The 16155-nt window shown below is 51.1% G+C and overlaps 4 protein-coding genes across 4 annotated transcripts; 3 read left to right on the top strand and 1 right to left on the bottom strand.

The window, feature by feature from the left end:
• Nucleotides 1–418: 418 nt before the first annotated feature.
• Nucleotides 419–1677, top strand: BO82DRAFT_372388 (aldo/keto reductase; the record flags this gene model as incomplete). Its single annotated transcript, XM_025637317.1, has 4 exons — nucleotides 419–444; nucleotides 509–659; nucleotides 726–1082; nucleotides 1171–1677. The coding sequence occupies 4 exons, from the start codon at nucleotides 419–421 to the stop codon at nucleotides 1675–1677; spliced, it is 1041 nt and encodes a 346-aa protein (XP_025494522.1).
• Nucleotides 1678–2323: 646 nt separating this feature from the next.
• Nucleotides 2324–4664, bottom strand: BO82DRAFT_15863 (uncharacterized protein). The gene has a single exon (XM_025630232.1). It carries the CDS (start codon nucleotides 4179–4181, stop codon nucleotides 2379–2381), a length of 1803 nt encoding a protein of 600 aa, XP_025494523.1. The 5' UTR covers nucleotides 4182–4664; the 3' UTR covers nucleotides 2324–2378.
• A 2501-nt stretch (nucleotides 4665–7165) lies between these two features.
• BO82DRAFT_351903 (DUF409 domain protein) lies at nucleotides 7166–8592 on the top strand. The gene is made up of 2 exons (XM_025634542.1): nucleotides 7166–7730; nucleotides 7792–8592. Exons 1-2 carry the CDS (start codon nucleotides 7367–7369, stop codon nucleotides 8424–8426), a joined length of 999 nt encoding a protein of 332 aa, XP_025494524.1. The 5' UTR covers nucleotides 7166–7366; the 3' UTR covers nucleotides 8427–8592.
• Nucleotides 8593–9856: 1264 nt separating this feature from the next.
• BO82DRAFT_351905 (proteasome activator BLM10) lies at nucleotides 9857–16072 on the top strand. The gene is made up of 3 exons (XM_025634543.1): nucleotides 9857–10319; nucleotides 10373–15764; nucleotides 15821–16072. Exons 1-3 carry the CDS (start codon nucleotides 9889–9891, stop codon nucleotides 15881–15883), a joined length of 5886 nt encoding a protein of 1961 aa, XP_025494525.1. The 5' UTR covers nucleotides 9857–9888; the 3' UTR covers nucleotides 15884–16072.
• Nucleotides 16073–16155: the final 83 nt, after the last annotated feature.

Here is a 16155-nt window from a genome sequence, read left to right on the forward strand (position 1 = left end):
TCTCTCCGCGATCTACAAACACGTCCCGAGACGCAATTCCGACATACCCCAAGCCTCTGCCAAGCCCGAGGGAGTGGCCGGCAATAAGTCGGCTGAAGAACATCGCCGCCTCAGGATTTCGGCAGATCGGAGTGGAGAGAAGTGAGAGAAAGGATACGAGTCGCGGAGTACGAGCTCATCATAGCTTCTGTTCCGAACTATACCCAATTGATAAGAATCCCCTCCCCCTCGGTCCCCACTATGATTCATGTTCTTTTTCTCTGCTCTCCTATCTTATCTTTTGGCACTTTCAATAGCATCTTCGCTGAGGAGACCATTCTGAATCACTTTTGTAAGTGCCTGTGCACTCTCAAGGTATCCTCCTGTTCCGGTGCTAACCGCCATCTACTAGAAACAACTGCTCAATCACAATTACATCATGGCTTCTGATATGGAATATGTCCGGTATACCATCACTGTAGACTCTCAATTGAAAGCAATTCCCTTGCTAATGACATGGACATCGCAGCCTTGGCAACTCCGGCCTCAAGATCTCCAAGATCCTCCTGGGTACCATGTCGTACGGCACCAGACAATGGCAGGACTGGGTACTGGATGAGGAGGAAGCCCTGCCCTTGATCGAGCACGCCTACAAGCGTGGCATCAACACTTGGGACACGGTACTTTTCTCCCGCCTCGTTATCAGCTTCATTGTCCAAATCACCCAGCGCTGACAGCCAGATCAGGCCGACGTCTATTCCCACGGTCGCTCGGAGGAGATCATCGGCAAGGCGCTGAAGCAATTCAACATCCCGCGCGACCGGGTCGTCATTTTGACCAAGTGCTTCTTCGGTGTGGACGACGAAGGGGGCATGCCTCCCATCTCGGCCTGCGGCCGCAACGACGCCGGATTCGTCAACCGCGTCGGCCTGTCGCGGAAGCACATCTTCGACGCCGTGGACGCCAGTGTCCAGAGACTGGGCACCTATATCGACGTGCTGCAGATCCACCGGCTGGACCGCGACACGCCCCGCGAGGAGATCATGCGGGCGCTCAACGATGTGGTGGAGAGTGGGAAAGTGAGATACATCGGCGCCAGCACGGTAAGCACGCCCAGCGATTGAGACAACATATCGTGCAACGATGCTTTTCATGCTTAAAACACGTTGATACTAACGGGCTATCATCAAGATGGCCGCCTGGGAATTCCAGACCTTGCAGAACATCGCCGCCCGCAACGGCTGGCATCAATTCATCTGCATGCAGAACTTCCACAACCTGCTGGCCCGCGAGGAAGAGCGCGAAATGATCCCCTACTGCCAGGACGCCGGCGTGGGCCTGATCCCCTGGTCGCCCATGGCGCGGGGCGTGCTGGCGCGGCCCTGGGGCTCGCGCTCGACGGTGCGCGAGTCGACCGACGGCGCCCTCAAGATGCTGATCCGCAGCCGCGAGACGGAGGCCGACAAGGCGATCGTGGACCGCGTCGAGGAGCTCGCCCAGAAGAAGGGCGTGAGCATGGCCCAGATCGCCATCGCCTGGTCCCTGAGCCACCCGAAAGAGAACCCGATCCTGGGTCTCAGCAGCAAGGAGCGTATCGACGAAGCCGTTGCGGCCATTAAGGTGCAGCTGACCGCCGAGGAGATCAAGTATCTGGAGGAACCGTATGTTCCTAGAGCCGTGACGAGCTTGGAGCGGTGATTTGGAGGCGCGCTGGATTTGGTGTAGTGCTTCTATCTTACCAAAAATATGATTTCTAAATGAGAGCTTCAACTATGGAACCTTCCTGCGATCGGGACCTAAGCCCCCGACTTGGATTATGATACTACACTACGAACGCAACCCTTGACTATTAATTCGCCATGTATATCACGTAAGACCATCACTACTGGAAGTAAAGCAACCAGAACGAATATGATATGATATAAGTATATGCCATTGATAATCGTGTATTCATTCGCACAAGGGCTAAAGCGAGCTGAGATAGATAGATAGGTTTCGAACGGATGGAATCCGTCACACAAACAAGATATCAAAATATCAGACAACCGCACAGGAACCAAGAACACAACACAAGGATCAGTTGGTCCGATGGCAAATTAATGTTATCGACAGTAACGCTCAGCTCCTGGCTCTTATGTTACGAAGACAATATTCTGCAATGGTCGATGATATTCGGACATGGAACAAGGGAAAAGAAAAAGGGGGGTATTGCTCAACCTCTGCAAGAGGGAGGTGGAATGTATCGAATTGAAGACGGCCTCCTCGCTGCACTGGGTCGTTCGGGCTAGCATAGCCAGCACCCAGGTGGGACAAGGGGATTGGAGTGGAGGTGTGTGTGGTCAATAAGGTCATAGTAAAAGCACCAGGCTTCTGTTTCTCTGTCGTGGGACGTATGGATTTCAATGTGAATGGGTGCTTTTGCGGATGATGAAGTCGAATAGACTGCTGAGTCGATGTCGACGTTTGCCCTTTGGTGGTTGTTCGATGGATTTGTTGTTCGATGGAGACGCACTCCCGTTTGCTCGGTCCGGCTGTGGATGTTGTTGTTGTTGAGGCTGCGGGCGAGGGCTTCTTGTACCTTGCGACCGGTCGATATCCTTGTCGGGCGCTTGCTTCAGGACCGGCGCCTCGGACTTCCTGCGGTGGGACCAGCGTCTGCGCGTGCTCGAATCTTGTCGAGTCGGGGTGGGCGTGGCGTTGGCATCCGCGTCATGGACCGGCTCACGGGTGCTGGAAAGCGTGCTGTGGCGATTGAGGCGGCCGAGGGTGCCAGAGGCACGTCGGTTGGTCCGCTCAATAAATGCTGCTCCGGTTGAGTTGGAACGTCTCGAGAGACGACCGAGCGTTGATTGGTCGGAAATTGTGTTGGGTGGTGATGACATGCAGCTGGATGTGGACATTCGATGTCTGCGGTTCGTGGCGGCGGGACCTGTCGGGTTGCTGACTTCTTCCTCCAACGCCCGATCGTTTTCAGCCCTAACGGCTGTCGGGGAGCTCTGTCGTGACGGACAGCGAGATCTGGGGTTGAGCGTCGAAGCGGCGTCGTTGTAGCTGAAGGTATGCGACCAGCCCTCTCGGAAGGCCACCCAGAAGCTTGTAACAATGATCAACATGCGTAGGTTGTCGTCAACAGGCATCCTTCCGCCCAATGGCTCGTCCATCTCCGAGAGGTCGCTGATAACAGACATGGCAGAAGTAGGGGATGCGATCCCCGAGGTGGCCGGCATTGAGTACTCATGGAATACCTCCAGATGATTCCGGGTCATCGTGGCGAGGACAGGGTGACGGCGGGTGTTAGGGTTGATCACGCTGAATGTGAAGCGCTTGCTGTCTTCCTGGAGGCCAAAATCGGGGGGTGCCGACACGCGACGGTTCTTGCCTCCCCGCAGCACCCATCGCAGGACCTGGATACCTTCGTCGGTCTGGGCCACAAACTCGTATGAGCCATTGGCCAGAGGCGTCGCCTCCCAAACCGGTCCACAACTGAGGCAGATTTCCGCCTTGCCTTTCGATAATGCATCATCCGTTAACAGCTGGCATATCGTTGCGACCACTTCACGGTACTCTCCGTTCTCTTCATCGGAGCTCAGATGCCTGTCGGCGAAATCGCCTTGGCTCTGTTCATAGCGATCGCCGGTAACGACGATCAGGTCGTTGGGGCCTAGTCCTTTCTTGCCGCGAAAGATGGTTGGGAATTTGCGGGCCAGTCTAGGCAGAAACACACTTGACGGGAGTACGTCCAAAATGGGTAACGGACGCGGGGTTTGTGACACCTGTTGGAGTTGTAAGAGGAGCTTGGGTCGGAGTTTCAGTCGCCTGTGACGTGCGTGGGATGCGGGATGCGCTAATTGGTATGACGTTTTAGGTCGCGACGATTGTTTCCTAGTCGAATATGAGCGAGCGATCCTCGAGGAAGCTAGAGTTGGCCCGACGGTCGAATGCTCGTCATCGCTCGACAATAATATCTGGTCTACTGCAGGTGGCCTCGACATTGCACGTGGTGGTTCTTGCAGCGGCGGCTTGTCTGTTTCTGTCACTCTGCGCCGGCCGTACAAGCTTCCCAGACCCCAGGTTGGTAGCGTCGCGAAGGATACAGGCGGCGAGGAATGGCGCGACAAGGTCTGGGGATCGGACTGGGGACCAAGAACGTCGCTGTTGTGAGCTGCTGCTGCATCCGCGGTCAATCCAAGGTTGAATAGCATTCTTTTCTGGGCTTCAACCACGCCTATCGGTGCTCCCGGACTACCATTGACCAGTAGTACGGCGACAGAGGTGGGAAGCGTGTCTATAGTTGGTGGTGGCGGAGAATTATGCTTGTCAATAGCTGAATGTCGAAGCTTCGTTCAACAGAAAATCCAAGAATAGTAAGAGGATAGGAAATGGAGAAAGAAAGTGCATCAGCAAAGAGCTGAATGAGACTGAGTTCAAGGAAATGATGATGCTGGCCGCGACCTGCACGACAATGAACAGCTCGGTAGCAAGCGAGGCTGAGGCGGAGGCTGTGAAATCGGGTGGGGAAAGGGGAAAGGAAAGGAGTGAGGTCAGAAGTGCAAGAGGGGGAGAATAAAAGAATAGGAGAAACGAAGTCCCGGGAAAGCTCACGTCGGACAAACGTGGAGAAATCTATAGATCGTGGGACGAAGGAGGCAAAGGAAGAGTGGGCAAGAGAGTGGGTAACAAGTATAAGGAGGAGAGGGAGGAGGAGAATGAAGAAAGACGGGTGTAAGGATGGATTCTCAAGTATACGTAGTAGTGCTGCGTAGTGATGGGGAGGAAGCTTTTCAGCCTTTTTGCTAATTCAGCCTTTCGTTTGCTCGGGCAAGGAACGGTCGGCGTTAACAATTAGAATAAGATCCCACTAGGATTGACCACCTGGATGACTGCTGCATGTCAGACGAAGGGGATCGTGGATCATTAATGGAAGGAAGTGGATAGGAAGTGGACGGCGGTCAGGGTGAAGCACCGGAGGTTAAAGGAAAGGGTCAGTGTCATTCGGTAATTAATATAAGTATCATAGAAGTCTCATGAGGGGGAGACTCAGAGCAGAAAAGAAAAAAAAAATGAAAAATGAAAATAAAAAAAGAAGAAAAAAGAGAAGAAATTTGGTGATGGGCCAAGAATGAGCAGCAAAAGTAATGATCATTAATCATGGACCCAGTTGACTGGATTATTTATTCAGTTTTCCCCGATCTATCAGCATGATTTTTAGGTTCAAGGAACAAATCACGCTGCTGCATTGATGGAGCTGTGAAGCGACCAGACTAGACGGCGATCTTCGGCACCCACACTTAACCACTATTCCTCTACATTCGGTAGACGGCTCGTATCGATTTTTCAACATTTCAGCCCATTACGGAGCCTTTCCTCCGGTAGCTATGGGGCATAATGAGTTATGCATGGGGCGAAGACACAAGGCACAAGGAGGGGCAGAGCAGGGCAACTCAAGGAGGAAGGTACAGTACAGTTAGTTAGAAGGTATGTAGCAGATAACTACTACAGTACATACAGACAAAGCTACTACTGACTGAAAAACTCCGCTGGCGTTCGGAGGTGGAGGAGGTGCAGGCTGCAAGCAACCTCCGTGTCGTCCGTAACTCTGGGCGGAAGAACGGATTTTGCAAGACCTTCTCCGTCACGGAAGCCGGAAACGCCGACCTGCCGTCTTCCTCTCCGGAGCCTCGGCCTCTGCACTATCCATGATTCCATGGTTTATGTCAGAATTTGACTGCCCCAGAAGCATAAGGCTGAATTGGCCTGTTTCTCGGTTTCTCGGTTTCGACGATGAGCCCGGCTGACAGATCATCGCAGGAATCCCCTAGATGGTACGAGTACCGAGTAAGTACCAGTCAATTCACACTACTCAATCAAACTATTCTCTTCTTCTTCTCATTGATATCTTATGACAAATCCTGATAGAATTTGACTAATTAACAGAAGGATTGTAGTTAGTTGGGTTAGTTAGTCATTTCACCTGACTCATAGTAATCCGCATACTCGAAAACTTGCGAGAGAAAATTAGCTGCCACAGTGTCGACCAGGCTCGGCCAGTGCTTGGCATTACACCTAACCAGAACGAGGGTCTCCTTCCTAGCGGAAACTTCGATGGCAAATTTCTCTATTTCGCGCAAATCCCCCTGGGTGGTCTCATGGATCTGGCCGGAAAGTCGGTCTGTCCAAGGATTTCACTGGCCAGTACCTGAGTATAGATGGCTTTGGATGGTCAGCTATCTTGTAGCAGTCAGTCCACGAGGCAATGCGAGCCAACCTCCTCGAGTATAACTTCCAGTGTACGGTAACAGATGGGCCCATCGTATTTCTTTTCAATGGATTGAGGTGGCCACTGGTCGGTACAACAAGCATTCCGCGTGATCAAGCAGTGGGGCTCGAGCTCAGGAGGATCTTGAACAGAGGTTGCATAAGGGGACATATCCAGCAGAAATTGAAACAAAGGTACAGTAGTACACATGGACCAAGCGGACACTGGCCGAGTACATCATGCATTGAGCTTCTCATCATGAAAACCGATGAAATTGGCACGGAAAGTTCTTGCATCCAGTGTACTTCAAAACTGCTTGCTTCAGTTTCGACATAATGATGGAGAATGACTCAGGTTGGACGAGAATGGCCGTTGACCTTCCCTATCGAGGATGCCCTTGACGTGCTGCTTGCGTTACCGGAGATCCGAACAACAGAACACTCCAGATGAGAGGTTGACCCAGTCGATCCGATAGGGCTGATTTGTCTGAGGGGAGGTCCATTGGTCCTTGGAGGAGGGGAGTGCTCACTTCCCAAAACTGTCTCCGCGATCCGGAGAAACCTTGTCCTCTGACATCATCATTATCGTGAATGATTATGATGCTCACTATGTACTGTAAGCCGAGTAAATCGACATGGAACTCAACCCCGCTAGTCTATCTTTTGGGAGTCATTTGTACAGTATCACATGTATCAGTAAACTACTAAAATACTAGACTCGATCATACTTATATCTCTGAAATGGAAAGAAACGCCACCCTTGCCATCAGGATGCAAGGCATTACGTATTTGTGCACCGCCATATGCTGAATAAGACACGGCCATGCTTGCCGAACTTTCCGATCCGTTTAGCCACGGCTTGGCTCGACGCGTCTTTAATCATCCCTCCATGTCCAATTCTTCATAACTAATACATATTTACCTATTACCTCCACTTACCTCGGTTACTTGCCATCATCCCATGACTAGAAGGTGGTGTGAAGTCCTGCGTTAGACCATCACATCGGTTTCATTGCGTTGTCCTCGATCGAGGTCACAATGACAGCCATTTAGAGAGGCACATAAGACTACTTGGATAGAGAACACCAAAGGGTGCATGCATAGGTTGGATATGCTGATGCCTACGGACAATATGAGTTCATCAACTTACGCAGGCTCGCGAGCGGCAAATCGCCCCAGCATCCTGGATCCTGCCCGTCCTATTAGAGGCTTGACAATCGCTTTCTGTCTATGGAAAGTGCTGGTGTTCCTGGTCATCGTCTCGTGCCCAGGATTGGGCTACGATACTTCCACAAGCCATCTTTATGAGTATCAGGACCCCAACAGCTCTGATGTCATATCAGAGGACATCGAAGATCTACTTCTCACCGTTCCACGAAAGTTCGTCAGGTGGGACTCTATCTACTTCTTGCATATAGCTCAGCAAGGGTATGTCTTCGAGCAAGAGTGGGCATTTGGCTATGGCTACACTCAAGCCTTAGCCTACCTGACTTCCGGTAAAAAAAAATGCTTCTTTTCTCTAAGCAAACCAATGGTAGCCACTAATTGCCGATGTAGTTCTTCAAAACCTCACCGGCTTGGGAGGAGGGGTCATAATAGCGATTGAGGCGATCCTACTCTCTCACATTGCACACTACCTCTCCGTTCTTGCGCTCTATAGACTTTCTGTCAATGTGTTTGGAAACGACAGTACCACGCAACGACTCATCTGCCTGCTGTCTACAGCTTTACATATCATCTGCCCCGCCGGAGCATTTCTTTCGGCTCCATATGGAGAGTCACTGTTCTCGTTCCTGAACATAACTGGTTTCTATCTCTACTCTTCCGCTTACTTGGATAACAAGAATGGCAAGCGTCTGTCCGGCGATTTCAAAACGCTTTTGTCCGCTGTTCTGTTCTCTGCAGCAACGACTGTTCGCAGCAATGGCATCTTGAGCGGGATATTGTTCGCCTATGACGCTTTCCTCCAGCTTCGACGGGTCGTGTCACAGAGTATGTCATTGAACGCCTGTGCGCACCTGCTGGTTGCGATCGTGAGCGGTTGTATCATTGCTCTGGGGCTCATTCTCCCTCAATATATCGCACACACGGCATACTGTGGGAATGATCCTCATTCCCGGCCATGGTGCCAATGGTATGTTCCGAGTATATATGGCTGGGTGCAAAGCCATTATTGGTATGTGATCTTCTAGCTCTGAGCTGCACCAAGTACACTAATCATAGGAATAGGAACGTGGGTTTCCTTCGGTATTGGAGTCTCTCGAACCTTCCACTATTCGTTCTAGCAATGCCCATGCTGGCTATACTCTGTCGCTCGTCTTTCTGGGCACTTGACATGGCTGTCCCTTTCATTTATCCAAGGGCTCTCAGTGGGATTGATCACGCTTCATCGTCAGCTACCACCGCCTCATTGCTCCTACGGCTGGCTGCACCTCAGGGAATCTTGGCCTTAATGGCCCTCACCAGCTATCACGTCCAAATCATTAATCGAATAGCTTCAGGTTACCCACTGTGGTATTGGTATCTTGCGTACTTGGTTTCTGGAAATTGGGGTCAAATCCCTCCTTCAATTCAACACAGCCGCACGTTTACAAGTGCGGTGCAGGGAATGGTGACATATGCTTTAGTGCAAGCCACATTATTTGGATCATTTCTACCACCAGCCTGAGGGTAGAGCTTCAAGCTAGGAAGAATGCTTCCAAGCCACTGCATACCAAATTTATACATTTTTTAAATATGCGGCTGGTCGTATGAAGCTGTCAAACTTTGAATACGAATCATTGTCAAATGAGAAGGACCAAAAAAAATTAAAAAGAAAATCAATGAAAAGATTATAGTACTGTATAGATAATATTCTGTAAACGTGATAGAGTTGGAGGAAAGCCCTTTGGGCAGAGAAGGATGCCTGTCTGACAACAGCGTTGCTGGTTACTTGCCACCCCAATTCCCCCGCCTTTTCTTTTCTCACCTTTCATTTAACCTTTTACTTTAGCCCACTGATCCTAGCTGAGCGGTGGTGCACGGAGTCTTAATTGGGGTTCTATGTGGTGGTAGGTCGCTCTGGAGTCGGACCCATCGTTAGGCTGCCGGCCGTTACGTTATGTGAAATTATGTCATCACCGATCTGACAAAACTGACCCAGACCCGACTCAATGATGCCTCCAACTTCGGTCTGCTACGCGTGAGCTTCAAGATATCCTACACAACCTACACAACCTACACTATTACCATCTTTGCCCGTCTTTGGCTTCGAAGCTCGCTCGCACACGAAGCTCGTGCTCACAATCATTGGGCTTCAGGGTCTTCTCCTTCAACATCCCATACATCTTAAGCTCGTTCGTCGCTTCGATTCTAAAGCTTGGTTTCCGGTCGCCTTACTAGCGGAGCACACCTGGATCGCATATGCGAAACGAATCGACAGCAGGTCGTTGTTTGGGCATCGATTCTTGCACCTGAGCATCAAATCGCGGACCTCCATGTGCACTGTGCGAATATTCTATCTCTCTTCAATTTCTCCGTGGTTCAATATTGTGGATCAAACCTAGCTAACAAGCTCGAATCCCTAGAATCCGACCTCAGCTGAACCATCTTCATCATTATCATCATCCTCATTACCCTCCACCAGAACATAAACGCTTGACAGTCTATACAGCAATGGACCACTCAGGCTCTAGGCCCATCCTGACATCCGAAAACTTTCACAATACACAACACCTGTCTCGAGCCACCTCTCCAGGAGGTGAGCCTGCCGTGATGAATGGGGACGGTGAGCCTAAGGCGCGAGTTCGCCCACGCACATACCCGTACTTCAAATATCTACCATATTCGCTCGAGGACGAACCAGAGAGGGACAAGAACTTTCGCGAGATCCTCCGACAACTGTACATCGCAGTTGAAGCTGGAGATTTCAGTCCCGGCGCGGTGCACTGGACAAGAGAGCTCAGAGGGTGGCTGTCACTAAAGTTTGACCCTACTCGGACGCAACGGGTTAATCTCGTTAAACTGTACTATGAGCTCTCCCTCGCCCCCGGAATCGATCCCAATGTTGCGGAACGATTTGCGAGCATGTTCATGTTGCTCACCAAGTATGCATTCGTGTTCAAGCCTTCCACATACGTATCACTAATGGCATTCGCAGGCGCAAGCACTACCTGAGACCCGTCAAGGATCTAACGCTGGACTGGAAGCCTTTGTATAGAGAGCTGAAATCCTTTGTCCTGCCGACCGAGTCGGGCTTGGTGCACTCGTCGAATCTTAAACGGAACATCAAGACTTTGACCAAGCTCTGTGCCTTCGTTCAACTGTACATTGATCCGTGTGAACTGCCGGCGATGCTCGAAGAGTTCCTCCCTCACTATACGACTTCCTTCTCAGAAGGTGCTTTTGTTGTCGTCGGCCTGATCAACCTGATGTTGCCTACATCTCCTCCGCCCGAGTCAAGAGAGGATTTGCTTCCCCAGCACTACATGCCGACCTATTTCCATTTATGGTCGCTGGTTAGTCGGTCGAAGACATTCGATATCACTTTCTTGGACTATCTTTCTCGACTTGCTCGGGACTCCCTGCCAGCCAGTCATATACCGTTCTCGGAGCACGGCATTTTTACTCCTGATCAATCCTCGCTCATATTCACCGCTATTTTGCGACTACTAGAGATCCCGGTGGGACAGTCAACCTCTCCCTATAGTGCTCTTGTCGATATCTCTTCCGGGCTGGGTATCATGCTTGACCGTGACACACGAAAGCATCCGGTCGCACATCACATTGCCAGGTGGATTGTAATGTCGCTGTCACCAGCATGCCTCGATGCTCAGGAGTCGATTCTCACCCAGCTCGAAGGCCTTGTTCAGGCGGTAGAGACTTTTTTCCATCCCTCCAACTCTGGCGCCTGGACAAAGACCTTGTCGCAATTGGTGTACTACCTGGCAGATTTCTTTGTGATGCGTTGGAACCGAGAGCAAACCGGCGAGATGGAGGTCCCACCCGAGCGCAGGTTGACTGAGCCCCTGAAACGTCGCTTTGTGCTTTGCCTACGCGACGTGATATTCATGGGCATTTACGCCAAAAGTGGCACGGCCATGAGCTTCTCCTTGTCTACGCTGCAGAATCTGGCCTTCCTAGAACCCCACCTCATCCTTCCCGGGGCTCTGCAGCGCATTTACCCCTCGTTGCAAGGACTCGTAGAAGTTCATCGGACCACCTCGTCTCTCCGTGCTCTGCAAGTTCTATCGCGCATCATCTCCAGAACCAAGGGTTACCGCTGCCATATGACTACTCTTCTTGGGCTCGCATTACCAGGGATTGACGCCAATGATCTGGAGAAATCCTTGCACTCCTTGTCATTCATTCAGGCTGCTTGCTACAATATACCCATGGCCGACTTGACCCAAGGGAGAGACGATGTGAATTGTAACATGCTTGCAATGCAATGGATTACCGGCGAGATGGAACGCATGGAAGAGGAAGGTGTTGACATCAAATTGAACTATGATACCGAGCTGGACGATGAGACAGAAGAGATGATTCTTCGCTCGTCTACTTGCGGCTTTGGAGACTTCATTGTCTCCTTCTTGGGTCGTGTCTTCACACTTCTGGAAAACCTGCCAGACGTGAGTAGGGTTCGGAACGGATCTCCTGAGGAGAACATCGTGAACACCCTGCCGGCCACCTTCATGCCACTGCTGTCGTCTCTTTCCCCCGAATACTATGATATCGCCTTGTCCAAGGTTGTTGACTTCGTCTCCAACCATGTGATCCATCAAGCTCGGGATGCAATGGCCTTCATTTGTAACTCAGTCTGCAAAGTGAACCCTGCAAAGGCCTTGAAGCGCTTCATCCCAGTGTTGACGCAGGCCATCCGTACCGAGATTGACGACAATGGTGCAGGGTCGACCAGAACGACAGGCACAGATGTCCTACCTCGAGACCGTGGCCTGGTGTGGAACGTCAGCATGCTCAGCATGTGCGTCGTTCATGTCGGAGATGCCGTACTGGCTCACAAGAAAGAGCTCTTCGATATAGCCGTCTATATGCAGCAGAAATGTCGGGGGATACCCACAGTACATATCTCCAACTTCATACACCATCTTCTTCTCAACCTAACGGGTACATATACATCGGACTACTCCTTGTACGAGCCTGACGTTGTCGCTCAAGGCATACAGCCCAAACACTGGAGCTATCAGCAAGATCCTTGTAAACTGAGTGTAAAATGGCACGTGCCGAAACGCGAGGAACTTGAATTTGCTGTGGAGCTCTTCCAGAATCAGGCAGAGTCTGCTCTGAAGCAGCTTAAAGCATTGACCGATGAGACCTCCAGCGTGAAGCGCGATGGAAGCGGTAAAGACTGGTCTGATGAAGTGACTCGGAACCTGGTGCTGTTACGGCTCATCCTTTCCGGTATCTCTGTGCTTCTCGACCCTAATGCTGCATCTACGACTACATCGGCTGGGCTTTCCGACGGATCGACTGATGTGCAGATGGCGGACTCGAAGGAAGCTCCAAGCGACAATGAGGATCCTGACTCGGCTCTTGATAGCTCTGAGGATTCCGCAGTCAGGGATACTTTTACCTACCCTACTGGGTATCCTTTGACTGAGAACGATAAGCTGTACACAGCCATTCATGACATCAGAGAAAGGGCAGGTTGGGTCTTGCACGACGTGCACAGATTCCTGTCCGACAAGCAAGAGGACGATGTGCCATGCTTCGCAGCTCTTTACTCGGCGTACCGCTCTTGGTTCGTTGACGTCGGTATTGAACGTTCTGCTCATGTCCTAGACAGAGTCACTCGACTTCTTGCGGCCGACATTCATCCTTATAAGATGAGTGGCCTGCGAAAGGAATATCCCCGTCCATTGCTCGTACGAAGGGCGAATGTGTACCATCTGCAACGACTTCGGCATAACGCAGCCCCGCGCCGTCGTTCCAAACTTGATGAAATTCTACTCTTAGATATCGCCGAGTCCTGCGTATCTCTGTATACCGAAACTCGACGCAACGCTCAAAGTGCAGGAGAGTCGGCCCTCAAAGCTGTCTGGGGATCCCGTCTGCTAGTGATCCCCCCTCTTTTGAAGGCTCTTCAGAAGGGTATTAGAGAGAATGACCATGCTCGTATCAAGGGTGCCTTATTTTCTCTGTTATTAGGGAGTGTCGCGAAAACTGTTGGGCGCCACTGGAAGTACGCACCCGTTCTTATTCGAACATTTATCGACGCGAGCGCTGTCGACAAACCATCTGTGCAGAGAATCTGCTCAAGTGCCGTCTACCAAATCATGGAGTACGGACGTGCCATGGAGAGAATGGCAGTTCTCGATCGAGACATCATCGAATCGATCGCACCGGTTCAAGAAGTCCAGGGTGAGATTGACCAGAAGCGTGATGCCATCAACAAGAAACGCGTGCTCATCGAGAAGAAGAAGGCAGCCTTGGCAGAGGAATTGGTCAATCTTGCCCGGGTATCTCATTGGAAAGTCGCAAGTCGAGCAGCCACAATCGTGATCACTATGGGGCTTAGGTTCGACTACGTTGCAAGCGAAAACCTGGTTGAGCTCGTGACCCAAGGCTCGATTGATGACCACCCGGGACTGCGCGGCATGTACTCACAGGCTCTCATTGCGTTATTCACGATGATAGACGTCCGGGCAATTTGCAGCCACGATTACAAAAACTACATACTGGGCCACCAGCATTTCCCCTCGAAACTCAAAGTCGCCACCAAGCGCGACGATCCAAATTGGACGAAAGAATACTTGGCGAGCTTCGCTAACCCAGAAGCGGAATATTACGTTGATCATGATTTTCCTGGTTGGCTTGTTTGGGCAGATAGTATGCCGGCTTACAAGTCGAATGTGAAACGTGATATCGAGTATGACGAGGTCGAGTGGAAGGTTCGGGCGCATATGGGCAAACTATTCGACAGAGCATGGTTCTCCAAGTTCTTCATGTATCTGAAACAGGAACCCCGGGACCCTTCGGCTGACAAGTTCCGCATGCCCTGCGCAATGATGCTTCTCTACGCCTTCGAGCTGATGCTTCGTGACGAGCTAACGGCTGCTACGTTCAAAGACATCCAGGAAGAAATCGAAGCCGTCTTTGAGGACGGCAGTGACAAGCACCAACATCGCGCCACTGCAGAGATTCTCGGGGCTTTGGTGAGCTCTGTGGCCGATACCAGCGTGGAGAAGCGGACTTTGGTCTGGGAATATGCCTTTCCCATCGTGCAGAAAATCTTCACTGATGGGCTGACTCCCGAAAACTCCGGGTACTGGACAACCTTCTTGCATATGATCCTACAGTGCCGAGACCCACGCAGAGCTTGGCCTCTCGTTGACTGGCTAGCAAGTTTCCGGCTGGATATGGGCACCAATGCAGCATTCAAGGAAAGCTCGAAAATCAATCTCTTGCATCAGTCAATCATTGATGCAGGCTGGCATTTCCAAATGGAGAAGCCGATTGTTGAGGATTTCCTTGGGCATCTCGATCATCCTTACAAGGGAGTACGCGAAGCCATGGGACAGACCCTTGCGACTATCTTCCGCACCAGGTATCATGAATCGTACGCTGACCTGAAACGCCTTCTCGATGCACAAAAGTCCGCGTCTTCGGTTGGTACATATCCTTATCTCCCCACCGAAGATTTTACCAAGATGATTCGTGAAGTCTTCAGCCGTATTGAGACATGGCGGCAAGCCCGCACGCCCGGTCAACAAACGCCTTCGTCCTATACTTCTGGATGTAAGACCGTTTTGCTATGGCTGGATTCCACCCTTTCGTCCCATGAATGTACACAATTGGTGTCGTTTTTCCCTGATTTGTTCACGGGGCAGCTTCTGCATATGATGGATGTCAAGGAAGACCCAGAGCTCCAGTCCCTGGCTTACCACGTCTTCCGTCATCTGCCCAACATTCCATACCCCGCTGAGCATAACTCGGAGTTTATCAAGACCCTCATCCACATTGGGCAGACATCGCCTTCATGGCACCAACGTCTGCGTGTCATGATCAACATTCAGATCATATACTTCCGTCGTCTGTTCTTACTGTCTGCGGGCGATCGTGACAAGCTTTTTGAGTGCGTGGCCAGCATGCTCGAAGACCCACAGCATGAGGTGAGAGTGGGAGCATCTGCCACCCTATCTGGAATGATCCGTTGCTCTCCTATTTCGCTCCGGGAAGAGATGGTTGCCCGACTGAAGAAGCGATTTACTAAGGTCTTGGTTGAGAACCCTCTTCCTAAGAAACCCAAGGCCCTCCGCTCGGGTATCTCAACGCCAGTCTCCTCTGGAGCTGGTACTCCGACCCCAGAGCACACCCGACTTATCATCTCCAGACACGGTGCAGTCCTAGGACTGGGAGCGCTCATTCAAGCATTCCCCTACAACAGTCCACCGCCCAGGTGGATGCCCGATGCTCTGACCACCCTGAGCGTCCGAGCGGCTAGCGACCCTGGCATTGTTGGATCGAGTGTCAAGTCTATTATCAGCGAGTTTAAGAAGACCAGACAAGATACCTGGCACATTGACGCGAAGGTAAGCCATCGCCAAACCCTCCCGTAAGGTCTCTCTCGCTAACAGCGTCAAAACAGGCCTTCACGTCGGACCAGCTCGAGGATCTTTCTGGAGTGCTATGGAAGAGTTACTTTGCTTGAAGCAGCTGTCGCACCAAGCGTGAATGAACGAATATACGAAAATTGGCAGGGTTGTTTTGCGACATTTGGTTGATGGCTTCATCGTTTCCTTACAGGTAGTTGTAACAGTAGACATTTCGTTTCTGTTCGAAGACCGCATGGGCATTGAGTTGGGTTAAACAATCACTAATACTATCGATGACTCGTGATGTACTACATTTCCATTCCGAGTTGCGTAACAACGGACCTTGATCGATTAGTCACATCTTAATAATCGGCCGCGGTGGCTTTCT

The sequence above is a fragment of the Aspergillus uvarum genome (assembly GCF_003184745.1).
Source record: "Aspergillus uvarum CBS 121591 unplaced genomic scaffold BO82scaffold_11, whole genome shotgun sequence".
In the NCBI taxonomy this organism is placed as follows: Eukaryota; Fungi; Ascomycota; class Eurotiomycetes; order Eurotiales; family Aspergillaceae; genus Aspergillus; species Aspergillus uvarum.

What these genes read in the sequence shown, in the direction of transcription:
- BO82DRAFT_15863 (XM_025630232.1), bottom strand. Translation starts at nt 4,181, where the DNA reads ATGCTATTCAACCTTGGATTGACCGCGGATGCAGCAGCAGCTCACAAC.
- BO82DRAFT_351903 (XM_025634542.1), top strand. Translation starts at nt 7,367, where the DNA reads ATGAGTTCATCAACTTACGCAGGCTCGCGAGCGGCAAATCGCCCCAGC. An exon ending in CTTAGCCTACCTGACTTCCG is followed by an intron (nt 7,731 to 7,791) that starts GTAAAAAAAAAT and finishes TTGCCGATGTAG; the next exon opens with TTCTTCAAAACCTCACCGGC.
- BO82DRAFT_351905 (XM_025634543.1), top strand. Translation starts at nt 9,889, where the DNA reads ATGGACCACTCAGGCTCTAGGCCCATCCTGACATCCGAAAACTTTCAC. An exon ending in ATGTTCATGTTGCTCACCAA is followed by an intron (nt 10,320 to 10,372) that starts GTATGCATTCGT and finishes TGGCATTCGCAG; the next exon opens with GCGCAAGCACTACCTGAGAC. An exon ending in CCTGGCACATTGACGCGAAG is followed by an intron (nt 15,765 to 15,820) that starts GTAAGCCATCGC and finishes GCGTCAAAACAG; the next exon opens with GCCTTCACGTCGGACCAGCT.